We start from the raw sequence: 19,715 nt of genomic DNA on the forward strand, positions 1-19,715 counted from the left end.
ATTCTTAGTATTAGGACACAATGAAGGGACAACAATTTCTCTACTAATGTTGTTAGAATTCACAACCTTAGGTAAAAATTTAAATGAAGTCCGCAACACCGCCTTATCCTGATGAAAAATCAGAAAAGGAGATTCACAAGAAAGAGCAGATAACTCAGAAACTCTTCTAGCAGAAGAGATGGCCAAAAGGAACAACACTTTCCAAGAAAGTAATTTAATATCCAGAGAATGCATAGGTTCAAACGGAGGAGCCTGTAAAGCCCTCAGAACCAAATTAAGACTCCAAGGAGGAGAGATCGACTTATTGACAGGCTTGATACGAACCAAAGCCTGTACAAAACAATGAAAATCAGGATGATTAGCAATCTTTCTGTGAAAAAGAACAGAAAGAGCAGAGATTTGACCTTTCAAAGAGCTTGCAGACAAACCCTTATCCAAACCATCCTGAAGACACTGTAAAATCCTAGGAATTCTAAAAGAATGCCAAGAAAATTTATGAGAACACCAAGAAATGTAAGTCTTCCAGACTCGGTAATAAATCTTTCTAGACACAGACTTACGAGCCTGTATCATAGTATTAATCACTGAGTCAGAGAAATCTCTATGACTAAGAATCAAGCGTTCAATCTCCATACCTTCAAATTTAATGATTTGAGATCCTGATGGAAAAATGGGCCTTGAGATAGAAGGTCTGGCCTTAACGGAAGTGTCCAAGGTTGGCAACTTGCCATCCGAACGAGATCCGTATACCAAAACCTGTGAGGCCATGCTGGAGCCACCAGCAATACAAACGAACGTTCCATTAGAATTTTGGAAATCACTTTTGGAAGAAGAACTAGAGGCGGAAAGATATAAGCAGGTTGATAATTCCAAGGAAGCGACAAAGCGTCCACTGCTTCCGCCTGAGGATCCCTGGATCTGGACAGATACCTGGGAAGTTTCTTGTTTAGATGATAGGCCATCAGATCTATTTCTGGAAGTCCCCAGATTTGAACAATCTGAAGAAATACCTCTGGGTGAAGAGACCATTCGCCTGGATGTAACATCTGGCGACTGAGATAATCCGCTTCCCAATTGTCTACACCTGGGATGTGAACCGCAGAGATTAGACAGGAGCTGGATTCCGCCCATACAAGTATCCAAGATACTTCTTTCATAGCCAGAAGACTGTGAGTCCCCCCTTGATGATTGACATACGCCACGGTTGTGACATTGTCTGTCTGAAAACAAATAAATGATTCTCTCTTCAGAAGAGGCCAGAACTGAAGAGCTCTGAAAATCGCACGGAGTTCCAAAATGTTGATTGGTAATTTCGCCTCCTGAAATTCCCAAACCCCCTGCGCTGTCAGAGATCCCCATACAGCTCCCCAACCTGAAAGACTAGCATCTGTTGAGATCACAGTCCAGGTTGGACGAACAAAAGAGGCCCCTTGAATTAGACGATGGTGATTCAACCACCAAGTCAGAGAAGAACGAACATTGGGATTTAAGGATATTAATTGTGCTATCTTTGTATAATCCCTGCACCACTGGTTCAGCATACAAAGCTGGAGAGGTCTCATGTGAAAGCGAGCAAAGGGGATCGCGTCCGATGCAGCAGTCATGAGACCTAAAATTTCCATGCACAAAGCGACCGAAGGGAATGATTGAGACTGAAGGTTTCGACAAGCTGAAACCAACTTCAGACGTCTCTTTTCTGTTAGAGACAAAGTCATGGACACTGAATCTATTTGAAAACCCAAAAAGGTTACCTTTGTCTGAGGAATCAAGGAACTCTTTGGTAAATTGATCCTCCAACCATGTCTTTGAAGAAACAACACAAGTTGATTCGTATGAGATTCTGCAGAATGTAAAGACTGAGCAAGTACCAAGATATCGTCCAAATAAGGAAATACTGCAATACCCTGTTCTCTGATTACAGAGAGAAGGGCACCGAGAACCTTTGAAAAGATCCTTGGAGCTGTTGCTAGGCCAAACGGAAGGGCAACAAACTGGTAATACTTGTCTAGAAAAGAGAATCTCAGGAACTGATAGTGATCTGGATGAATTGGAATATGAAGATATGCATCCTGTAAGTCTAATGTAGACATATAATGCCCTTGCTGAACAAAAGGCAGAATAGTCCTTATAGTCACCATTTTGAATGTTGGTATCCTTACATAACGATTCAATATTTTTAGATCCAGAACTGGTCTGAAGGAATTCTCCTTCTTTGGTACAATGAATAGATTTGAGTAAAACCCCAGACCCCGTTCCAGAACTGGAACTGGCACAATTACCCCAGCCAACTCTAGGTCTGAAACACATTTCAAAAATGCCTGAGCCTTCACTGGGTTTACTGGAATGCGTGAGAGAAAAAATCTTCTCACAGGCGGCATTACCTTGAAACCTATTCTGTACCCTTGTGAAACAATGTTCTGAATCCAAAGACTGTGAATCAAATTGATCCAAATATCTTTGAAAAATCGTAACCTGCCCCCTACCAGCTGTGCTGGAATGAGGGCCGCACCTTCATGCGGATTTGGGAGCTGGTTTTGACTTTCTAAAAAGCTTGGATTTATTCCAGACTGGAGAAGGTTTCCAAACGGAAACCGTTCCTTTAGGGGAAGGGTCAGGCTTCTGTTCCTTATTCTGACGAAAGGAACGAAAACGATTAGCAGCCCTATATTTACCTTTAGATTTTTTGTCCTGAGGCAAAAAGGTTCCTTTCCCCCCAGTAACAGTTGAAATTATAGAATCCCACTGTGAACCAAATAATTTATTACCTTGGAAAGAAAGAGAAAGCAAAGTTGACTTAGAAGTCATATCTGCATTCCAAGATTTAAGCCATAAAGCTCTTCTAGCTAAAATAGCTAAAGACATATACCTGACATCAATTCTAATGATATCAAAAATGGCATCACAAATAAAGTTATTAGCATGTTGAAGAAGTTTAACAATGCTATAAGCATTATGGTCTGACACTTGTTGCGCTAAAGCCTCCAACCAGAAAGTGGAAGCTGCAGCAACATCAGCCAAAGAAATAGCAGGTCTAAGAAGATTACCTGAACATAAATAAGCTCTCCTTAGAAAGGATTCAAGCTTCCTATCTAAAGGATCCTTAAAGGAAGTACTATCCGCCGTAGGAATAGTAGTACGTTTAGCAAGAGTAGAGATAGCCCCATCAACTTTAGGGATTTTGGCCCAAAATTCTAATCTATCAGATGGCACAGGGTACAATTTCTTAAACCTTGGAGAAGGAGTAAATGAAGTACCCAGACTATTCCATTCCCTAGAAATTACTTCTGAAATAGCATCAGGAACTGGAAAAACTTCTGGAATAACTACATGAGGTTTAAAAACTGAATTTAAACGCTTAGTAGATTTGGTATCAAGAGGACTAGACTCCTCCATATCTAATGCAATCAACACTTCTTTAAGTAAAGAACGAATAAACTCCATCTTAAATAAATATGAAGATTTATCAGTGTCAATATCTGAAGCAGAATCTTCTGAACCAGATAGATCCTCATCAGAAACAGATAAGTCAGAATGATGGCGGTCACTTAAAAATTCATCTGAAATATGAGAAGTTTTAAAAGACCTTTTACGTTTACTGGAAGGAGGAATAACAGACAGAGCCTTCCTAATAGAATTAGAAACAAATTCTTTTACATTAACAGGGACATCCTGAACATTAGATGTTGAAGGAAAAACAACAGGTAAAGGATTATTACTAATGGAGACACTATCTGCGTTAGAAAGTTTATCATGACAACTAACACAAACTACAGCCGGAGGAACAGTTACCAAAAGTTTACAACAAATGCACTTAACTTTGGTAGAACCAGCATCAGGCAGCGTCTTTCCAGAAGTAGATTCTGATCCAGGGTCAGGTTGTGACATCTTGCAATATGTAATAGAAAAAACAACATATAAAGCAAAATTATCAAATTCCTTCCAATTCCAGTTTCAGGAATGGGAAAAGATGCAAAATAAACAAGCCTCTAGCAACCAGAAGCAATGAAAAAGTGAGACTTAAATAATGTGAAAAAAGGTGGAGACCAGAATGACGCCCACATTTTTTGGCGCCAAGTATGACGCCCACATTATTGGCGCCAATACAACGCCCATATTTTTTGGCGCCAAGTATGACGCCACATCCTCTGACGTCAAAAACGCAAAAAAACGTCTGTAACACACATACGTCAAAAAATGACGCAACCACAAACAAACTTCCGGCGTCAACTATGGCGCCAGAAATGACAGAATTTTGCGCCAAAAAAGTTCGTGCCAAGAATGACGCAATAAATTGAAGCATTTTCTGCCCCCGCGAGTCTAACAGCCCGCAGGAAAAAAAGTCAATTGAAAATTTTTAAGGTAAGGAAAAAATTATTTATTTATATGCATTATCCCAAATAATGAAACTGGCAGTCTGAATGAAGGAATACTGATTATCCTGAATCAAGGCAAATATAAGTTTAAACACATATATTTAGAACTTTACATATAAAGTGCCCAACCATAGCTTAGAGTGTCATAAATAAAATAAGACTTACTTACCTTAAGACACTCATCTACATATAGTAGATAGCCAAACCAGTACTGAAACGAGAATCAGTAGAGGTAATGGTATATAAGAGTATATAGTCGATCTGAAAAGGGAGGTAGGAGAAGAAATCTCTACGACCGATAACAGAGAACCTATGAAATAGATCCCCTAGAGGAAGACCATTGTATTCAAATAGGCAATACTCTCTTCACATCCCTCTGACATTCACTGCACTCTGAGAGGAAAACCGGGCTTCAGCCTGCTGCGAAGCGCATATCAACGAAGAATCTAGCACAAACTTACTTCACCAAAGTTTGTAAAACTGAATTGTGGGTGTGGTGAGGGGTGTATTTATAGGTATTTTGAGGTTTGGGAAACTTTGCCCCTCCTGGTAGGAATGTATATCCCATACGTCACTAGCTCATCGACTCTTGCTAATTACATGAAAGAAAACAGAATTTATGCTTACCTGGTAAATTTCTCTCTCTTGTGATGTATCGAGTCCACGGATTCATCCATACTTGTGGGATATTCTCCTTCCTTACAGGAAGTGGCAAAGAGAGCACCCACAGCAGAGCTGTCTATATAGCTCCTCCCTTAGCTCCACCCCCCAGTCATTCGACCGAAGGCTAGGAAGAAAAGGAGAAACTATAGGGTGCAGAGGTGACTGAAGTTTTTTAAATAAAAATATACTACCTGTCTTAAATAAACAGGGCGGGCCGTGGACTTGATACATCACAAGAGAAAGAAATTTATCAGGTAAGCATAAATTCTGTTTTCTCTTGTAAGATGTATCGAGTCCACGGATTCATCCATACTTGTGGGATACCAATACCAAAGCTTTAGAACACGGATGAAGGGAGGGACAAGACAGGTACCTTAAACGGAAGGCACCACTGCTTGTAGAACCTTTCTCCTAAAAATAGCCTCTGAAGAAGCAAAAGTATCGAATTTGTAAAATTTGGAAAAAGTATGAAGCGAAGACCAAGTCGCCGCCTTACAAATCTGTTCAACAGAAGCCTCATTTTTAAAAGCCCATGTGGAAGCCACTGCTCTAGTAGAATGAGCAGTAATTCTTTCAGGAGGCTGCTGGCCAGCAGTCTCATAAGCCAAACGTATGATGCTTTTCAGCCAAAAAGAAAGAGAGGTAGCCGTAGCCTTTTGACCTCTACGCTTACCAGAATAAACAACAAACAATGAAGATGTTTGACGGAAATCTTTAGTTGCTTGTAAGTAGAATTTTAAAGCACGAACCACATCAAGATTGTGCAACAGACGTTCCTTCTTTGATGAAGGATTAGGACACAGTGAAGGAACTCTCAGACGGCTCAGCATTTGTTCTTAACCCAGAGCTGTCACGTTTCCTTGTAAACCAGGCAGTTTAGATAAAACCTCTGTGAGGGTTGTATTCATAACTGTGGCCATGTCTTGTAAAGTAAATGAATTTGACGCACTAGAGGTACTTGGCGTCACTTGTGGGGGTGTTACTGGTTGTGACACTTGGGGAGAGCTAGATGGCAAACCCTCATTTCCTTCTGTCTGAGAATCATCTATTGCTATATTTTTAAGTGCTAAAATATGCTCTTTATAATTTATAGACATATCAGTGCAAGTGGGACACATTCTAAGAGGGGGTTCCACAATGGCTTCTAAACACATTGAACAAGGATTTTCCTTGATGTCAGATATGTTAAACAGGCTAGTAATGAAACAAGCAAGCTTGGAAAACACTTTAATCAAAGCAAATAATACTTTAAAAAAAAAAAACGGTACTGTGCCTTTAAGAGAAAAAAAAGATGCACAAACTCTGCAAAACAGTGTAAAAAAGCAGTAAACTTTACGAAATTTTTACAGTAGCATCATAAAGCCTTAGTAATTTTGCACAGCTAGACAAATAAACAATTAACCCCTTAATGTAAAAACCGGATTGACAAAATGTAAAAAAAACGGTAAAAAACAATTTATGCTTACCTGATAAATTTATTTCTCTTGTGGTGTATCCAGTCCACGGATCATCCATTACTTGTGGGATATTCTCATTCCCAACAGGAAGTTGAAAGAGGATCACCCACAGCAGAGCTGTCTATATAGCTCCTCTCCCTGCCACCTCCAGTCATTCGACCGAAGACAAGCAAGAGAAAGGGGAAACTATAGGGTGCAGTGGTGACTGTAGTTTTAAAAATAAAACACACCTGCCTTAAAATGACAGGGCGGGCCGTGGACTGGATAAACCACAAGAGAAATAAATTTATCAGATAAGCATAAATTATGTTTTCTCTTGTAAGGTGTATCCAGTCCACGGATCATCCATTACTTGTGGGATACCAATACCAAAGCTATAGGACACGGATGAAGGGAGGGACAAGGCAGGTACTTAAACGGAAGGTACCACTGCCTGTAAAACCTTTCTCCCAAAAATAGCCTCCGAAGAAGCAAAAGTATCAAATTTATAGAACTTTGAAAAAGTATGAAGCGAAGACCAAGTCGTCGCCTTACAAATCAGTTCAACAGAAGCCTCATTCTTAAAAGCCCATGTGGAAGCTACCGCTCTAGTAGAATGAGCTGTAATCCTTTCAGGAGGCTGCTGGCCAGCAGTCTCATAAGCTAAGCGTATTATACTCCTTAGCCAAAACGAAAGAGAAGTTGCCGAAGCCTTTTGGCCTCTCCTCTGTCCAGAGTAGACAACAAACAATGCAGATGTTAGACGAAAATCTTTAGTAGCTTGTAAATAAAACTTTAAAGCACGAACCACGTCAAGATTGTGTAATAGACGTTCCTTCTTTGAAGAAGGATTAGGACACAGTGACGGAACAACAATCTCCTGATTGATATTCTTATTAGATACCACCTTAGGAAGAAACCCAGGTTTGGTACGCAAAACTACCTTATCTGCATGGAAGATCAAATAAGGGGAATCACACTGCAAGGCAGAAAACTCAGAAACTCTACGAGCCGAGGAGATAGCTACCAAAAACAGAACTTTCCAAGATAAAAGCTTGATATCTATGGAATGCAAGGGTTCAAACGGAACCCCTTGAAGAACTTAAAGAACTAAATTTAAACTCCATGGCGGAGCAACAGGTTTAAACACAGGCTTGATTCTAACTAAAGCCTGACAAAATGCCTGAACGTCTGGAACATCCGCCAGACGCTTGTGCAAAAGAATAGACAAAGCAGAAATCTGTCCCTTTAAGGAACTCGCTGACAAACCCTTCTCCAATCCATCTTGGAGAAAAGACAATATCAAAGGAATCCTGACCTTACTCCATGAGTAACCCTTGGATTCACACCAATGAAGATATTTACACAATATTTTATGATAGATTTTCCTGGTGACAGGCTTTCGTGCCTGAATTAAGGTATCAATGACTGACTCGGAGAAGCCACGCTTTGATAAAATCAAGCGTTCAATCTCCCGGCAGTCAGTCGCAGAGAAATTAGATTTGGATGGTTGAAAGGACCCTGAAGTAGAAGGTCCTGTCTTAGAGGCAGAGTCCATGGTGGAAAGGATGACATGTCCACTAGATCTGCATACCAAGTCCTGCGTGGCCACGCAGGTGCTATCAAAATCACTGATGCTCTCTCCTGCTTGATTTTGGCAATCAGACGAGGGAGCAGAGGAAACGGTGGAAACACATAAGCCAGGTTGAAGGACCAAGGCGCTGCTAGAGCATCTATCAGCGCTGCCTTGGGATCCCTGGACCTGGACCCGTAACAAGGAAGCTTGGCGTTCTGGCGAGACGCCATGAGATCCAGTTCTGGTTTGCCCCAACGTTGAATCAACTTTGCATACACTTCCGGATGGAGCTCCCACTCCCCCGGATGAAAGGTCTGTCGACTTAGAAAATCCGCCTCCCAGTTCTCTACTCCTGGGATATGAATAGCTGATAGGTGGCAAGTAAATCTCTGCCCAACGAATTATCTTTGAAACCTCCAACATCGCTAGGGAACTCCTTGTTCCCCCTTGATGGTTGATGTAAGCTACAGTCGTGATGTTGTCCGACTGAAATCTGATGAACCTCATTGTCACTAGCTGAGGCCAAGCCTAAAGAGCATTGAATATCGCTCTTAGTTCCAGAATGTTTATCGGGAGGAGAACCTCCTCCTGAGTCCACGATCCCTGAGCCTTCAGGGAGTTCCAGACTGCCCCCCAGCCCAGAAGGCTGGCGTCTGTAGTTACTATTGTCCAATCTGGCCTGCGAAAGGTCATACCTTTGGACAGATGGACCCGAGATAGCCACCAGAGAAGAGAATCCCTGTTCTCTTGATCCAGATTTAGTAGAGGGGACAAATCTGTGTAATCCCCATTCCACTGACTGAGCATGCAGAGTTGCAGCGGTCTGAGATGTAGGCGGGCAAACTGAACTATGTCCATTTCCGCTACCATTAAGCCGATTACTTCCATACACTGAGCCACTGAAGGGCGAGAAGTAGAATAAAGAACACGGCAAGAATTTAGAAGTTTTGAGTTCCCAGAAAGGAAACTCTCGTGAGAGGGGATAGAGAACTCTTCTTTTCGTTCACCTTCCACCCATGCGATCTCAGGAATGCCAGAACGATGTCCGTATGAGACTTGGCAATTTGACGCCTGTATCAGAATGTCGTCTAAGTAAGGGGCTACTGCTATGCCCCGCGGCCTTAGGACCGCCAGAAGTGACCCCAGAACCTTTGTAAAGATTCTTGGAGCTGTAGCTAACCCAAAGGGAAGAGCCACAAACTGGTAATGCCTGTCTAGGAAGGCAAACCTGAGAAACCGATGATGATCTTTGTGTATCGGAATGTGAAGATAAGCATCCTTTAAGTCCACAGTAGTCATGTATTGACCCTTCTGGATCATAGGTAGGATGGTTCGAATAGTCTCCATCTTGAATGATGGGACCCTGAGAAATTTGTTTAGGATCTTGAGATCTAATATTGGTCTGAAGGTTCCCTCTTTTTTGGGAACCACAAATAGATTTGAATAGAAACCTTGACCCTGTTCCTCCTTTGGAACTGGGTGTATCACTCCCATAACTTGGAGGTCTTGAACACAATGTAAGAATGCCTCTCTCTTTATCTGATTTGCAGATAATTGTGAAAGGTGAAACCTCCCTTTTGGAGGGGAAGCTCTGAAGTCCAGAAGATATCCCTGGGACACAATTTCCAACGCCCAGGGATCCTGGACATCTCCTACCCAAACCTGGGCGAAGAGAGAAAGTCTGCCCCCTACTAGATCCGTTACCGGATCGGGGGCCAATCCTTCATGCTGTCTTAGAGGCAGCAGCAGGTTTCTTTGCCTGCTTACCTTTGTTCCAAGTCTGGTTAGGTCTCCAGACCGGCTTGGACTGGGCAAAATTTCCCTCTTGTTTTGTATTAGAGGAAGTTGATGCCGCACCCATCTTAAAGTTTCGAAAGGCACGAAAATTAGTTTGTTTGGTCCTTAACTTGTTAGACCTATCCTGAGGAAGGGCATGACCTTTTCCACCAGTAATATCAGAAATGATCTCCTTCAATCCAGGCCCGAATAGGGTCTGCCCCTTGAAGGGAATATTAAGAAGCTTAGACTTTGAAGTAACGTCAGCTGACCATGATTTAAGCCATAGCGCCCTACGCGCCTGAATAGCAAAACCAGAATTCTTAGCCGTTAGTTTAGTTAAATGAACAATGGCATCAGAAACAAATGAATTGGCTAGCTTAAGTGCTCTAAGCTTGTCAAGTATAACATCCAATGGGGTCTCTACTTGTAAGGCCTCTTCCAGAGACTCAAACCAGAAGGCCGCCGCAGCAGCAGTGACCAGGGCAATGCATGCAAGAGGCTGTAGAATAAAAACTTGTTGAATAAACATTTTCTTAAGGTAACCCTCTAACTTTTTATCCATTGGATCTAACTAAGAAAGCACAACTGTCCTCGACAGGGATAGTAGTACGCTTAGCTAGAGTAGAAACTGCTCCCTCCACCTTAGGGACCGTTTGCCATAAGTACTGTATGGCAGAATCTATGGGAAACATTTTCTTAAAGACAGGAGGGGTAGAGAACGGAACACCTGGTCTATCCCATTCCTTAGTAATAATTTCTGAAAACCTTTTAGGTATTGGAAAAACATCAGTGTAAACAGGCACTGCATAGTATTTATCCAATCTGCACATTTTCTCTGGCACTATAATGGTGTCACAGTCATTCAGAGTAGCTAAAACCTCCCTGAGCAACACGTGGAGGTTTTCAAGCTTAAATTTAAATGTTGACATATCAGAATCAGGTTGAAGCATCTTCCCTGAATCAGAAAAATCACCCACAGAAAGAAGCTCTCCTTCCTTAGCTTCTGCATATTGTGAGGGGGTATCAGACATAGCTACTAAAGCGTCAGAGTGCTCTGTATTCCTTCTAACTCCAGAGCTGTCTCGCTTTCCTCGTAACCCAGGTAGTTTGGATAATACCGCTGAAAGGGTATTATCCATGACTGCCGCCATGTCTTGTAAAGTAAACGCCATGGGCGCGATAGATGTACTTGGCGCCTCTTGAGCGGGAGTCCCTTGAGCGGGAGTTAAAGGTTCTGACACGTGAGGCGAGTTAGTCGGCATAACTTCCCCCTTGTCAGTTTCCTGTGGTGATAAATCTTTTAAAGACAGAATATGGTCTTTATAACTTAAAGTGAAATCATTACATTTGGTACACATTCTAAGAGGGGGTTCCACCATGGCTTCTAAACATAATGAACAAGGAGTTTCCTCTATGTCAGACATGTTTAAACAGATTAGCAGAGTCCAGCAAGCTTGGAAAACACTTTAATGAAAGTAAACAAGCAAAAAATAAAAATGGTACTGTGCCTTTAAGAAAAATAAAAAAGGTCAGAATTTGAAAAACTGTGATAAAAAGCAGTAAGTCAAACGAAATTTTTACAGTGTGTATAATAGGCTAACAGAGCATTGCACCCACTTGCAAATGGATGATTAACCCCTTAGTTTCAAAAACGGATAAAAAAAAAACAAAATAAACGCCACAGCTCTGCGGTGGCCCTACCTTCCCATACAATCAACTTTGGAAAGCACAAAAACCCTTCAGAGAGGTCCTAAGCATTTAGGGGACTCCTTCAGGGAAACTGGATGTCTCAGGCTGCAAAATCTAATGCGCATTTAGGCGCGAAAATAGGCCCCTCCCACTTATGTATTCACAGTGGAAGGCCAAACAAAACTATCCCTAGGCAAAAATTAGCCAGCCATGTGGAAAAAAACTAAGCCCCAATAAAGTTTTATCACCAATATGCATATAAAAAACGTTTAAGCACTTCCAGCAAACTTTTTATATGTCAGAAATGTGAAAAATAATAAGAGTATTACCTCTAACAGCAAGCATGATACTAGTTGTTGTTAAATCACTGTAATCAGGCTTACCTCAGATAAATCCGGTATTAACAGCATTTTCTAGCATTTACATTTCTCTAGAAAAATTTTAACTGCACATACCTCATAGCAGGAAAACCTGCACGCCATTCCCCAGCTGAAGTTACCTCTCTCTTCAGTTATGTGTGAGAACGGCAATGGAACTTAGTTACAACCTGCTAAGATCATTAAAGACCACAGGCAGACTCTTCTTCTACTTTCTGCCTGAGACCAAAATAGTACAACTCCGGTACCATTTGAAAATAAACTTTTGATTTGAAGAAAAACAACTAAATTACACCACATCTCTCTAACTACTTCCTTTCTTGTCGAGAGCTGCAAGAGAATGACTGGAGGTGGCAGGGAGAGGAGGAGCTATATAGACAGCTCTGCTGTGGGTGGTCCTCTTGCAGCTTCCTGTTGGGAAGGAGAATATCCCACAAGTAATGGATGATCCGTGGACTGGATACACCTTACAAGAGAAAAACGTTCAGCACCTTGCCACAGCTCTGCTGTGGCACCTACCTGCCTTTTAGGAAAGATTTGTGGGGGAAAAACTTCTTTTAAGCCCTCAAACACAGCAGGACCCTCTGGGAAAGCAGCTGGATGTCTCTGAGTAAAAGAAACTGCGCAACTGAGGCGCGAAAATAGGCCCCTCCCACCTCACTCGATGTTATGGGGCCTAAAAGAAACACACAAGAGTGTTTCTAAACTAACCATGTGGGTTAATAACCCTTAAACAAGCCACAATGACCCCTTAAAGTCCCTCAAAAAAACGTTATGTTTGCAATAAAAAAACGTTTTTTCCTAACAGTGTCACCAGTAACCAATGAGCTCTTTATGCAAGCTGGGATTCCTACTAAGTGTCTGAATACAGCTTACCCTTCCCTCATGGGGATATTGCCAGCCTTTTCTAGAATAATCACAGTCTGTCTAGAAAAAAAAACGTTCCCCCAACTGAAGTTTTCCTGTACTCTTCAGCCCTTGTGAGAACTGCAGTGGATCTTAGTTACAAAGTGCTGTCATCATCCTCCTTGCAGAATTCTTCATCCCTTTTCTGCCAGAGAGTGAATAGTACACACCGGTACCATTTAAAATAACAAACATTTGCTTGAGAAAATAAAAACTAACATTTTTGTCACCACACTCACTTTACCCTTCCTAGTACTTGGAGTAGGCAAAGAGAATGACTGGGGGTGGAGCTAAGGGAGGAGCTATATAGACAGCTCTGCTGTGGGTGCTATCTTTGCCACTTCCTGTAAGGAAGGAGTATATCCCACAAGTATGGATGAATCCGTGGACTCGATACATCTTACAAGAGAAAAAGTATTTTCTACCCTGATGTGTGTATGCAATTTGTTCTAGATTCAGAGTGAAGTTCACCAAGTTGTACCATTCTGTAAGTGTTGGAGGATTGTTTTTCTTTCTATCACACAGTGAGTCCACGGATCATCATCAATTACTGCTGGCCAGGAGTGATATTCCCAAAAGTAATTGATGATGATCCGTGGACTCACCGTGTCAAGAAGGAAAGAAATTTATCAGGTAAGCATACATTTCATTTTCTTTCTAATGACACGAGTCCACGGATCATCATCAATTACTGTTGGGAATATCACTCCTGGCCAGCAGTAATTGATGATGATCTGTGGACTCAGTGTCAAGAAATAAATTGATCAGGTAAGCAAAAAAATTAGTTTTTTTCCAATATCTGGGTATTAATCTTTTAGCAGAGTTAAGTAAGGTTCTAAAAAGAGAAGTAAAGTAAAACACAAAATATTTACAGCGCAACTAGAAATGGACTAAGTGATGTTATAAGGGGTTAAACAGTTAATGCTGAGAATACACTTATATACCATATACTATTGTCTCACAAAGGACATATTATAAATAAAATATTCAGAAGTTACTTAAAACTACACAAAGAAGTAGTAAAATAAACAAATAAATGATACTTGGATACTTCTTATACCACATACAGTTATATGGAGTTGATGAAAAAAAGATCAATGTGAGGTCAAATGGTCCCAAAACGTCACAGATCCAATTCGTGGGTTGCAGCTGCTTCCAGAGATATGTCACAAAACTCTATATATGAAGATCCTGTAGCGAGAAGAACAGAGGGCACACTCACATCACATCAAGGTAGACGTTTTAACATTTATTACACATATAGCGGTTAAAAACACCCACAAGATAGTTAAAAAGCACAAGCCTGTATCCCACTGTAAGGGAAGAAATCGAGCAGTCCCGGTTCACATCCAGTGAATATCCTTTAGGAACTCAAAAATACAAAAGTCAGATCGTTTCCCTGCAGCTGAAGTTAGTCCTTAGGAGCCTCGTCAAGCTCCGCCCCCACCGCGCGTTTCGTTCGCCCTGTGCGAACTTTTTCAAGAGGAAAATAATTTTAAGTTTTATGGAACAGCGTGTCCTTAAAAGCAGGATGCTGAATACCCATTGGTAGTCCAGTGACCAATATAATAACAGTGAAACGGCACGGCCTCACAGACGTTCTCCAATCGGTGAGTGCTTATAAGGCTTTTTATTACTTATCTTTTATATATTTTTTTTTTTATCTATATGAATGTATTATAGAAGTAATGTGTGTCTTTTAGTTAAATCATTTTTATAGGTGAATTGTTTTTAAGTATATTAGCCTATTGTGTGTACATAGATATTAATACAAATTTATGATGTTCGATTTTTACATTGTATCACCCATTCATTCTTTCTGTGTACAAAATAGAGATCTTGTGTAAAGTAGAACAATGTTCAATGTGCCTTGTGCAAGGAGAGTGTCAGTGTTTGTGTTTACCTCCGTTTAGAGGCCGGTCCGGACCATCTAGCATACTTGACTGACATGAAAATGTATGGAATAGTCTAAGCACTCAAGGATTGGAGAACGTCATAGTGACGTCAGCACGTACACGTACTGTCTGTGAGGCCGTGCCGTTTCACTGTTATTAGATTGGTCACTGGACTACCAATGGGTATTCAGCATCCTGCTTTTAAGGACACACTGTTCCATACAAGTTACAATTATTTTCCTCTTGAAAAAGCTTGCACAGGGCGAACGAAAAGCGGTGGGGGCAGAGCTTGACGAGGCTCCTAAGGACTAACTTCAGCTGCAGGGAAACAATCTGACTTTTGTATTTTTGAGTTCCTAAAGGATATTCACTGGATGTGAACCGGGACTGCTCGATTTCTTCCCTTACAGTGGGATACAGGCTTGTACTTTTTAACTATCTTGTGAGTGTTTTTAACCGCTATATGTGTAATAAATGTTAAAACGTCTACCTTGATGTGGGTGTGCGCTCTGTTCTTCTTGCTACAGGATCTAAAAAGAGAAGCCAGTAATTTGCATGGTAGCTTTAATTTTCCATTTAAGAGGTATACCAAAGGAGGTTTAGGGATTGTGCAATTGAGTAATTTCTCAACACCACTATGGATATCATTCCAAAAGGGTTGGATAACTTGGCATTCCCACCATATATGTAGTAATGCGCTTTTCGAGCCACATCCTCTCCAACATATATTTAGTTACCAGTAAGGTGGGAGGGGTTTTAGAGCCCTTGGGGGATTGTGAACCTTTGCCTCCAACTAGTGGCCTGAAAGTATTGAATCATGGACTCTCGCCACCATGAAAGAAATTAATTTATAAGCCAAGCATAAATTATTATTCCCCCCCCCCCGATTGCTGCATACTCCACCTCTCTGTTCAATAACTTTCTGCTAAGAATGGGGTGTTTGTCTCCCCTTCAGCGTTAATTTAACGGAGAACAGCACCAATTGCTAACATTGAAGCCTCAGTCTGTACTATAAACCGTCTGGAGCTGCAAGGGACCTAGCCAGAGCTGCATTCAATGATAAAGGTGTGACCACAAGCTGGAGACCAATAAACAACAGGGGGCAGAGCATTTTGGTCAGGTCATTCAAAGGTTTGGCTACAGTACTGTAATAAGGCACAAACTTGGAAGTAACTGGCTTCACCAAGGACTTGTTTTTTTAGTGGTCAGGGTGGGCCAATCCAGTATGACTTTTTTAGGATCTGGTCTAAGTTGGCCACTCCCCACTTTAGCCATCCCAATTTGGCATTTGTCTGACCCTTATAGTCAGCCTGGTGGCTTGGATTCTATCCAGATAAAAACACAAAGATGGAGTCTAGCCTCTTGTTTAAAATACCATAGGAAAATTTATGAAAGCATCAACTGAGGGATTACAATTTTGCAATGTATGCAAATATTTTCTCAATCTCTGTACTATTTAATAAAAACCTCTTGTATTGAGTAATGTTAAGTTGCTCCATAACTAGTTTTTTTAGATACTCCGTCTACAAATTTACTAGCCATTTCCTGTAATCTCAAATTTTAGAATTTAAGGCTATACTAAAAAGTCAGTTTATGCAAGTGAGATGCATAGTAACTGATAAAAATAGATCTATAAGGATAAACAAAATGTTCCTCAAAGTTGTTCATAAAAAGGTTTGCGTGTGTGGGGGCAATATTGCAGCCTATAGCTGTCCCTTGTTTTATCAGGAATTAAGAGATCATACTAATCAAATTAATAAAGCAAATTTAATGTACAACAGTGAGTGAAACTGGTATCCAGTTCTTAGTAAACTAATTATGGAACAACTTCCTCAGGTTATGAATAAAGAAATGTTACCAAAAAAAGAGTTTAAAGGGCCACTGTAAGCATTTCATTAACATATTTCTACCGTATATCAGAAATCTTGTCTGCAAATTTAATTGTTTTCCAAACCCACTCCTTGGGTATCGTTTGCTCTGTACCAATCCGTTTACAATACCTAGGTTTCAAAATGGCGCTTTAAACACAAAGTTATTGGTTTAAGTATTTTGAACACGCAGTGCTGAAAATAGTGGGCAGGATAACGTGACATCATCGGCGAATAAAAGATAAAACTTTTAGAACGTTATGAAACTTCGTTTTGGAGAAAATATAGGTCAGTAGGTTTTAATTAATGTTTATTAATTTTAATATGTTAGTTGTTTAGCTTAAAAATTATAACAGAAAGTAATCCTTTAACTTTCATTACTCAAAACAACAATTTACCTTATAAAATAGTGTGAATATTGAGAAAAATACATATATTGCAATATTGTAATGCCTTGGTTGATGCTTTCATAAATTATCCTTTGAAAGAAATAAAAGTTCCATCCAACAAAGGGGACAAAGTTCAAAATAACAGAATACCTGACATGTAGATCTACATATGTTTACGTAAGTGCCCATGTGGGTTAATTAATATAGGAGAAACATCTAGGGAAATTAAAGAAAGAATTACGGAGCATAAATTGAACATCAGACAGAAGGATAAAGATGCCACTTCCTCTCAGGAGGTTATAACTTCAGTCAGTTAAGTTATTGAAAGAATACTTAACCTATTGAGAGGGAGTGATATGATTGATTAAAAACCAGGGAAATGTTCTGGATTTACAATATGTGATCGTTAATCCTTAAAGGATTAAACAGTGATTTTGATTGGATTTATATGTGCTATAATCTCTTAGTTTTTGTACATATAGGTTTTATATTGTGTGAATAGAATTTTTTTTTTTAACAATATTTTATGTGAGATACTGCAAAAAATGCATGTGTCATATTGAATTTTGTTTTTTTTTCTGTAACAGATACAAGGTACAAACCTGTGTATAATTAACATACATGACTAAGGGTCTATAGTAGGCCTGAATAGTTGTAGTTTGTTCCTATGGACCCTGTAAAGAAGGAATGAAGGTCATTTTAAACAAGAGGTTGGAATCCATTGTTCTGTTTACTATTTGTAATCATGAAAGCTTAAAAAGACAGTACACTGTAAAATAGTTTTTCCATTAATGTATTTTAAATGACTTGTTATACCAGCTGCAGAGTATAAAATATTTGAGAAATTGCATTTTCAGGTTTGTGTATATGAAGTAGCTGGTTTTATGCTTTGAAACCACAGCCTATTACAATGGGTTGAACTTAAAGGTAATATCAGATCTCATGTCATAACTGTGTACACAGTCTTGCTTCCTTATCTTATATTTGTCTGGAACACCAAAGCTCAATACATAGAGAGAACAATGGAAAATGATCATTTTATTATTTAACTGTCCTGCATCCCACTGAGAGTAACTTCTTCTGCTGATTGTGTTTACTGAGGCTGGTCAATAGCATATACTCCAGTATGAAAACTTTCAGTATAGGTGGCTATACCCCAGATTAAATCAGTTAAATGCTAAAATAGGAGTAATGGAGCTACTTGTAACCAATTTAATACACTCTAACAGGTAAAAAGGATCATTGGGAATAAGTTAAAAAGGGAGAAAAGTTTGGGGTGAACTGTCCCTTTAAAAGCAATTTATTGTATACCAGGCACCAAAGCAAATGTTTCTCCAATCCACATCTATAAGCCAATTCCACTGTAGTATTTGCTTTGTGCCAAGTGCAATTGTCTAATCAATCAGAATGTAACATCTGTAAATTGTCAATTAAAAAAATAGCACACTACAGATATTTAAGTGTTTTATTAGTACCTCTTTAGGCAGAATCAAATATTTAGCAAATTACTTATAGATTCAAGACTTAGATTTACAAGTGTTTTTTTTATTTAACAATGTACAACATAATACACCTTTTTAATTGTAGAACTATAAATTTGTAATGTAACTGATAACAGTGTGAAAAAGTAAACCAACGCGGTGAAAACAAAGTGCTTAAAAGAAATCAGATCCACACTGACAGTTTTTAGGTGAAAGGCTGATTTTATATTTGGAAATCTCTCTTTAAATAACACTGGGACAGAAAAGACGTACATGTTCCAGAAAAGAGGAAAGTATATACCAGATGCACAGATAAAGCTTTTAAACAAATAACTTAGCAAATATTTAAATGTTCCAAACACTATTCACAGCTTTACCAGTGCTAACATTAATCATCTGGTTAAGAGAGCTGTAGTATGGGAGACGTAGGAACCAAAATATGTTAAGTTGCATTATACTCTAATTACAAGAGTATTATATTAACCAGTGTAGCACTAAATTATATCTAAAATAAAGAAAAATCCATTGCACTAAAGATTGCTTTATCAGAGTACAACAGTATGTATTCCAGTATAGCACAAAAAGCAGCTTCACGCAAAATTATGTTATTTGATGCTTTTGCGTTTAGATTTTCTCCGATACCACTGCAAAAAAACAAAACAAAAAAACAACCCCCAAATAAAATAAAAAACCCTCTGTCTCAAGCAAATAAAGTTCAGTAAAAATGATTATTTCCTTGCCGAGCTTGAAAGGTTGGGAGAAAAAGGGCACTTGCATTTTTAGCTGGCATTTTCTTTGAAGGGAAACCGGTTAAGCTCAGGACATGGATTAATGCTCCATAATGTTCTGGGTTTGCAGAAAGAGATTCTAACCCAGTCTTCATTAAAATAGTCTGTTCTTCTTGAAAACATCCAACAAGTATTTTCTTTTTTTTGTAAATATCCTAATAGGGAATGATATCCAGTGCGGTGTATTCAGCTTGCACCAGCACGTGCCATAAGTTCCTCTAGAGCTTTGTCTTGGTCATTATTATGTAATAATAGAACTTCTTTAATGTCTTTTTGCTTAAATCCCATTTCTTTGAAGTTGTTCATCAACTGAAGAAACTCCATGGTCTAAAAAAAAAAAAAAAATCACATTTAAAAAATTAGCCATAACTAACGACTGGACTAACAATTCTATGCACAACTGTTCAAATATCTCTTAATATTTTGAAAGTGGATAATTTAAATAAAATGAAAAAAAAAAAGTAGCCGTCATGAAGACCTCATGATTTTAGGTTG

The 19,715-nt window shown here is 39.5% G+C and overlaps 1 protein-coding gene across 3 annotated transcripts in view; it reads right to left on the minus strand.

Moving 5' to 3' along the window:
* Window positions 1-18,402: 18,402 nt before the first annotated feature.
* UBAP1 (ubiquitin associated protein 1) overlaps window positions 18,403-19,715 on the minus strand; it is a 100,767-nt gene continuing 99,454 nt past the window's right edge. For all 3 annotated transcript variants that reach the window (XM_053701039.1, XM_053701037.1, XM_053701038.1), the window contains one exon: window positions 18,403-19,547. In XM_053701039.1, the coding sequence (XP_053557014.1) occupies window positions 19,407-19,547 (141 nt within the window). In that variant the 3' untranslated portion in view covers window positions 18,403-19,406. The remainder of the gene's footprint in view (window positions 19,548-19,715) is intronic.

Source organism: Bombina bombina, chromosome 2, assembly GCF_027579735.1.
Source record: "Bombina bombina isolate aBomBom1 chromosome 2, aBomBom1.pri, whole genome shotgun sequence".
NCBI classification, from domain to species: Eukaryota; Metazoa; Chordata; class Amphibia; order Anura; family Bombinatoridae; genus Bombina; species Bombina bombina.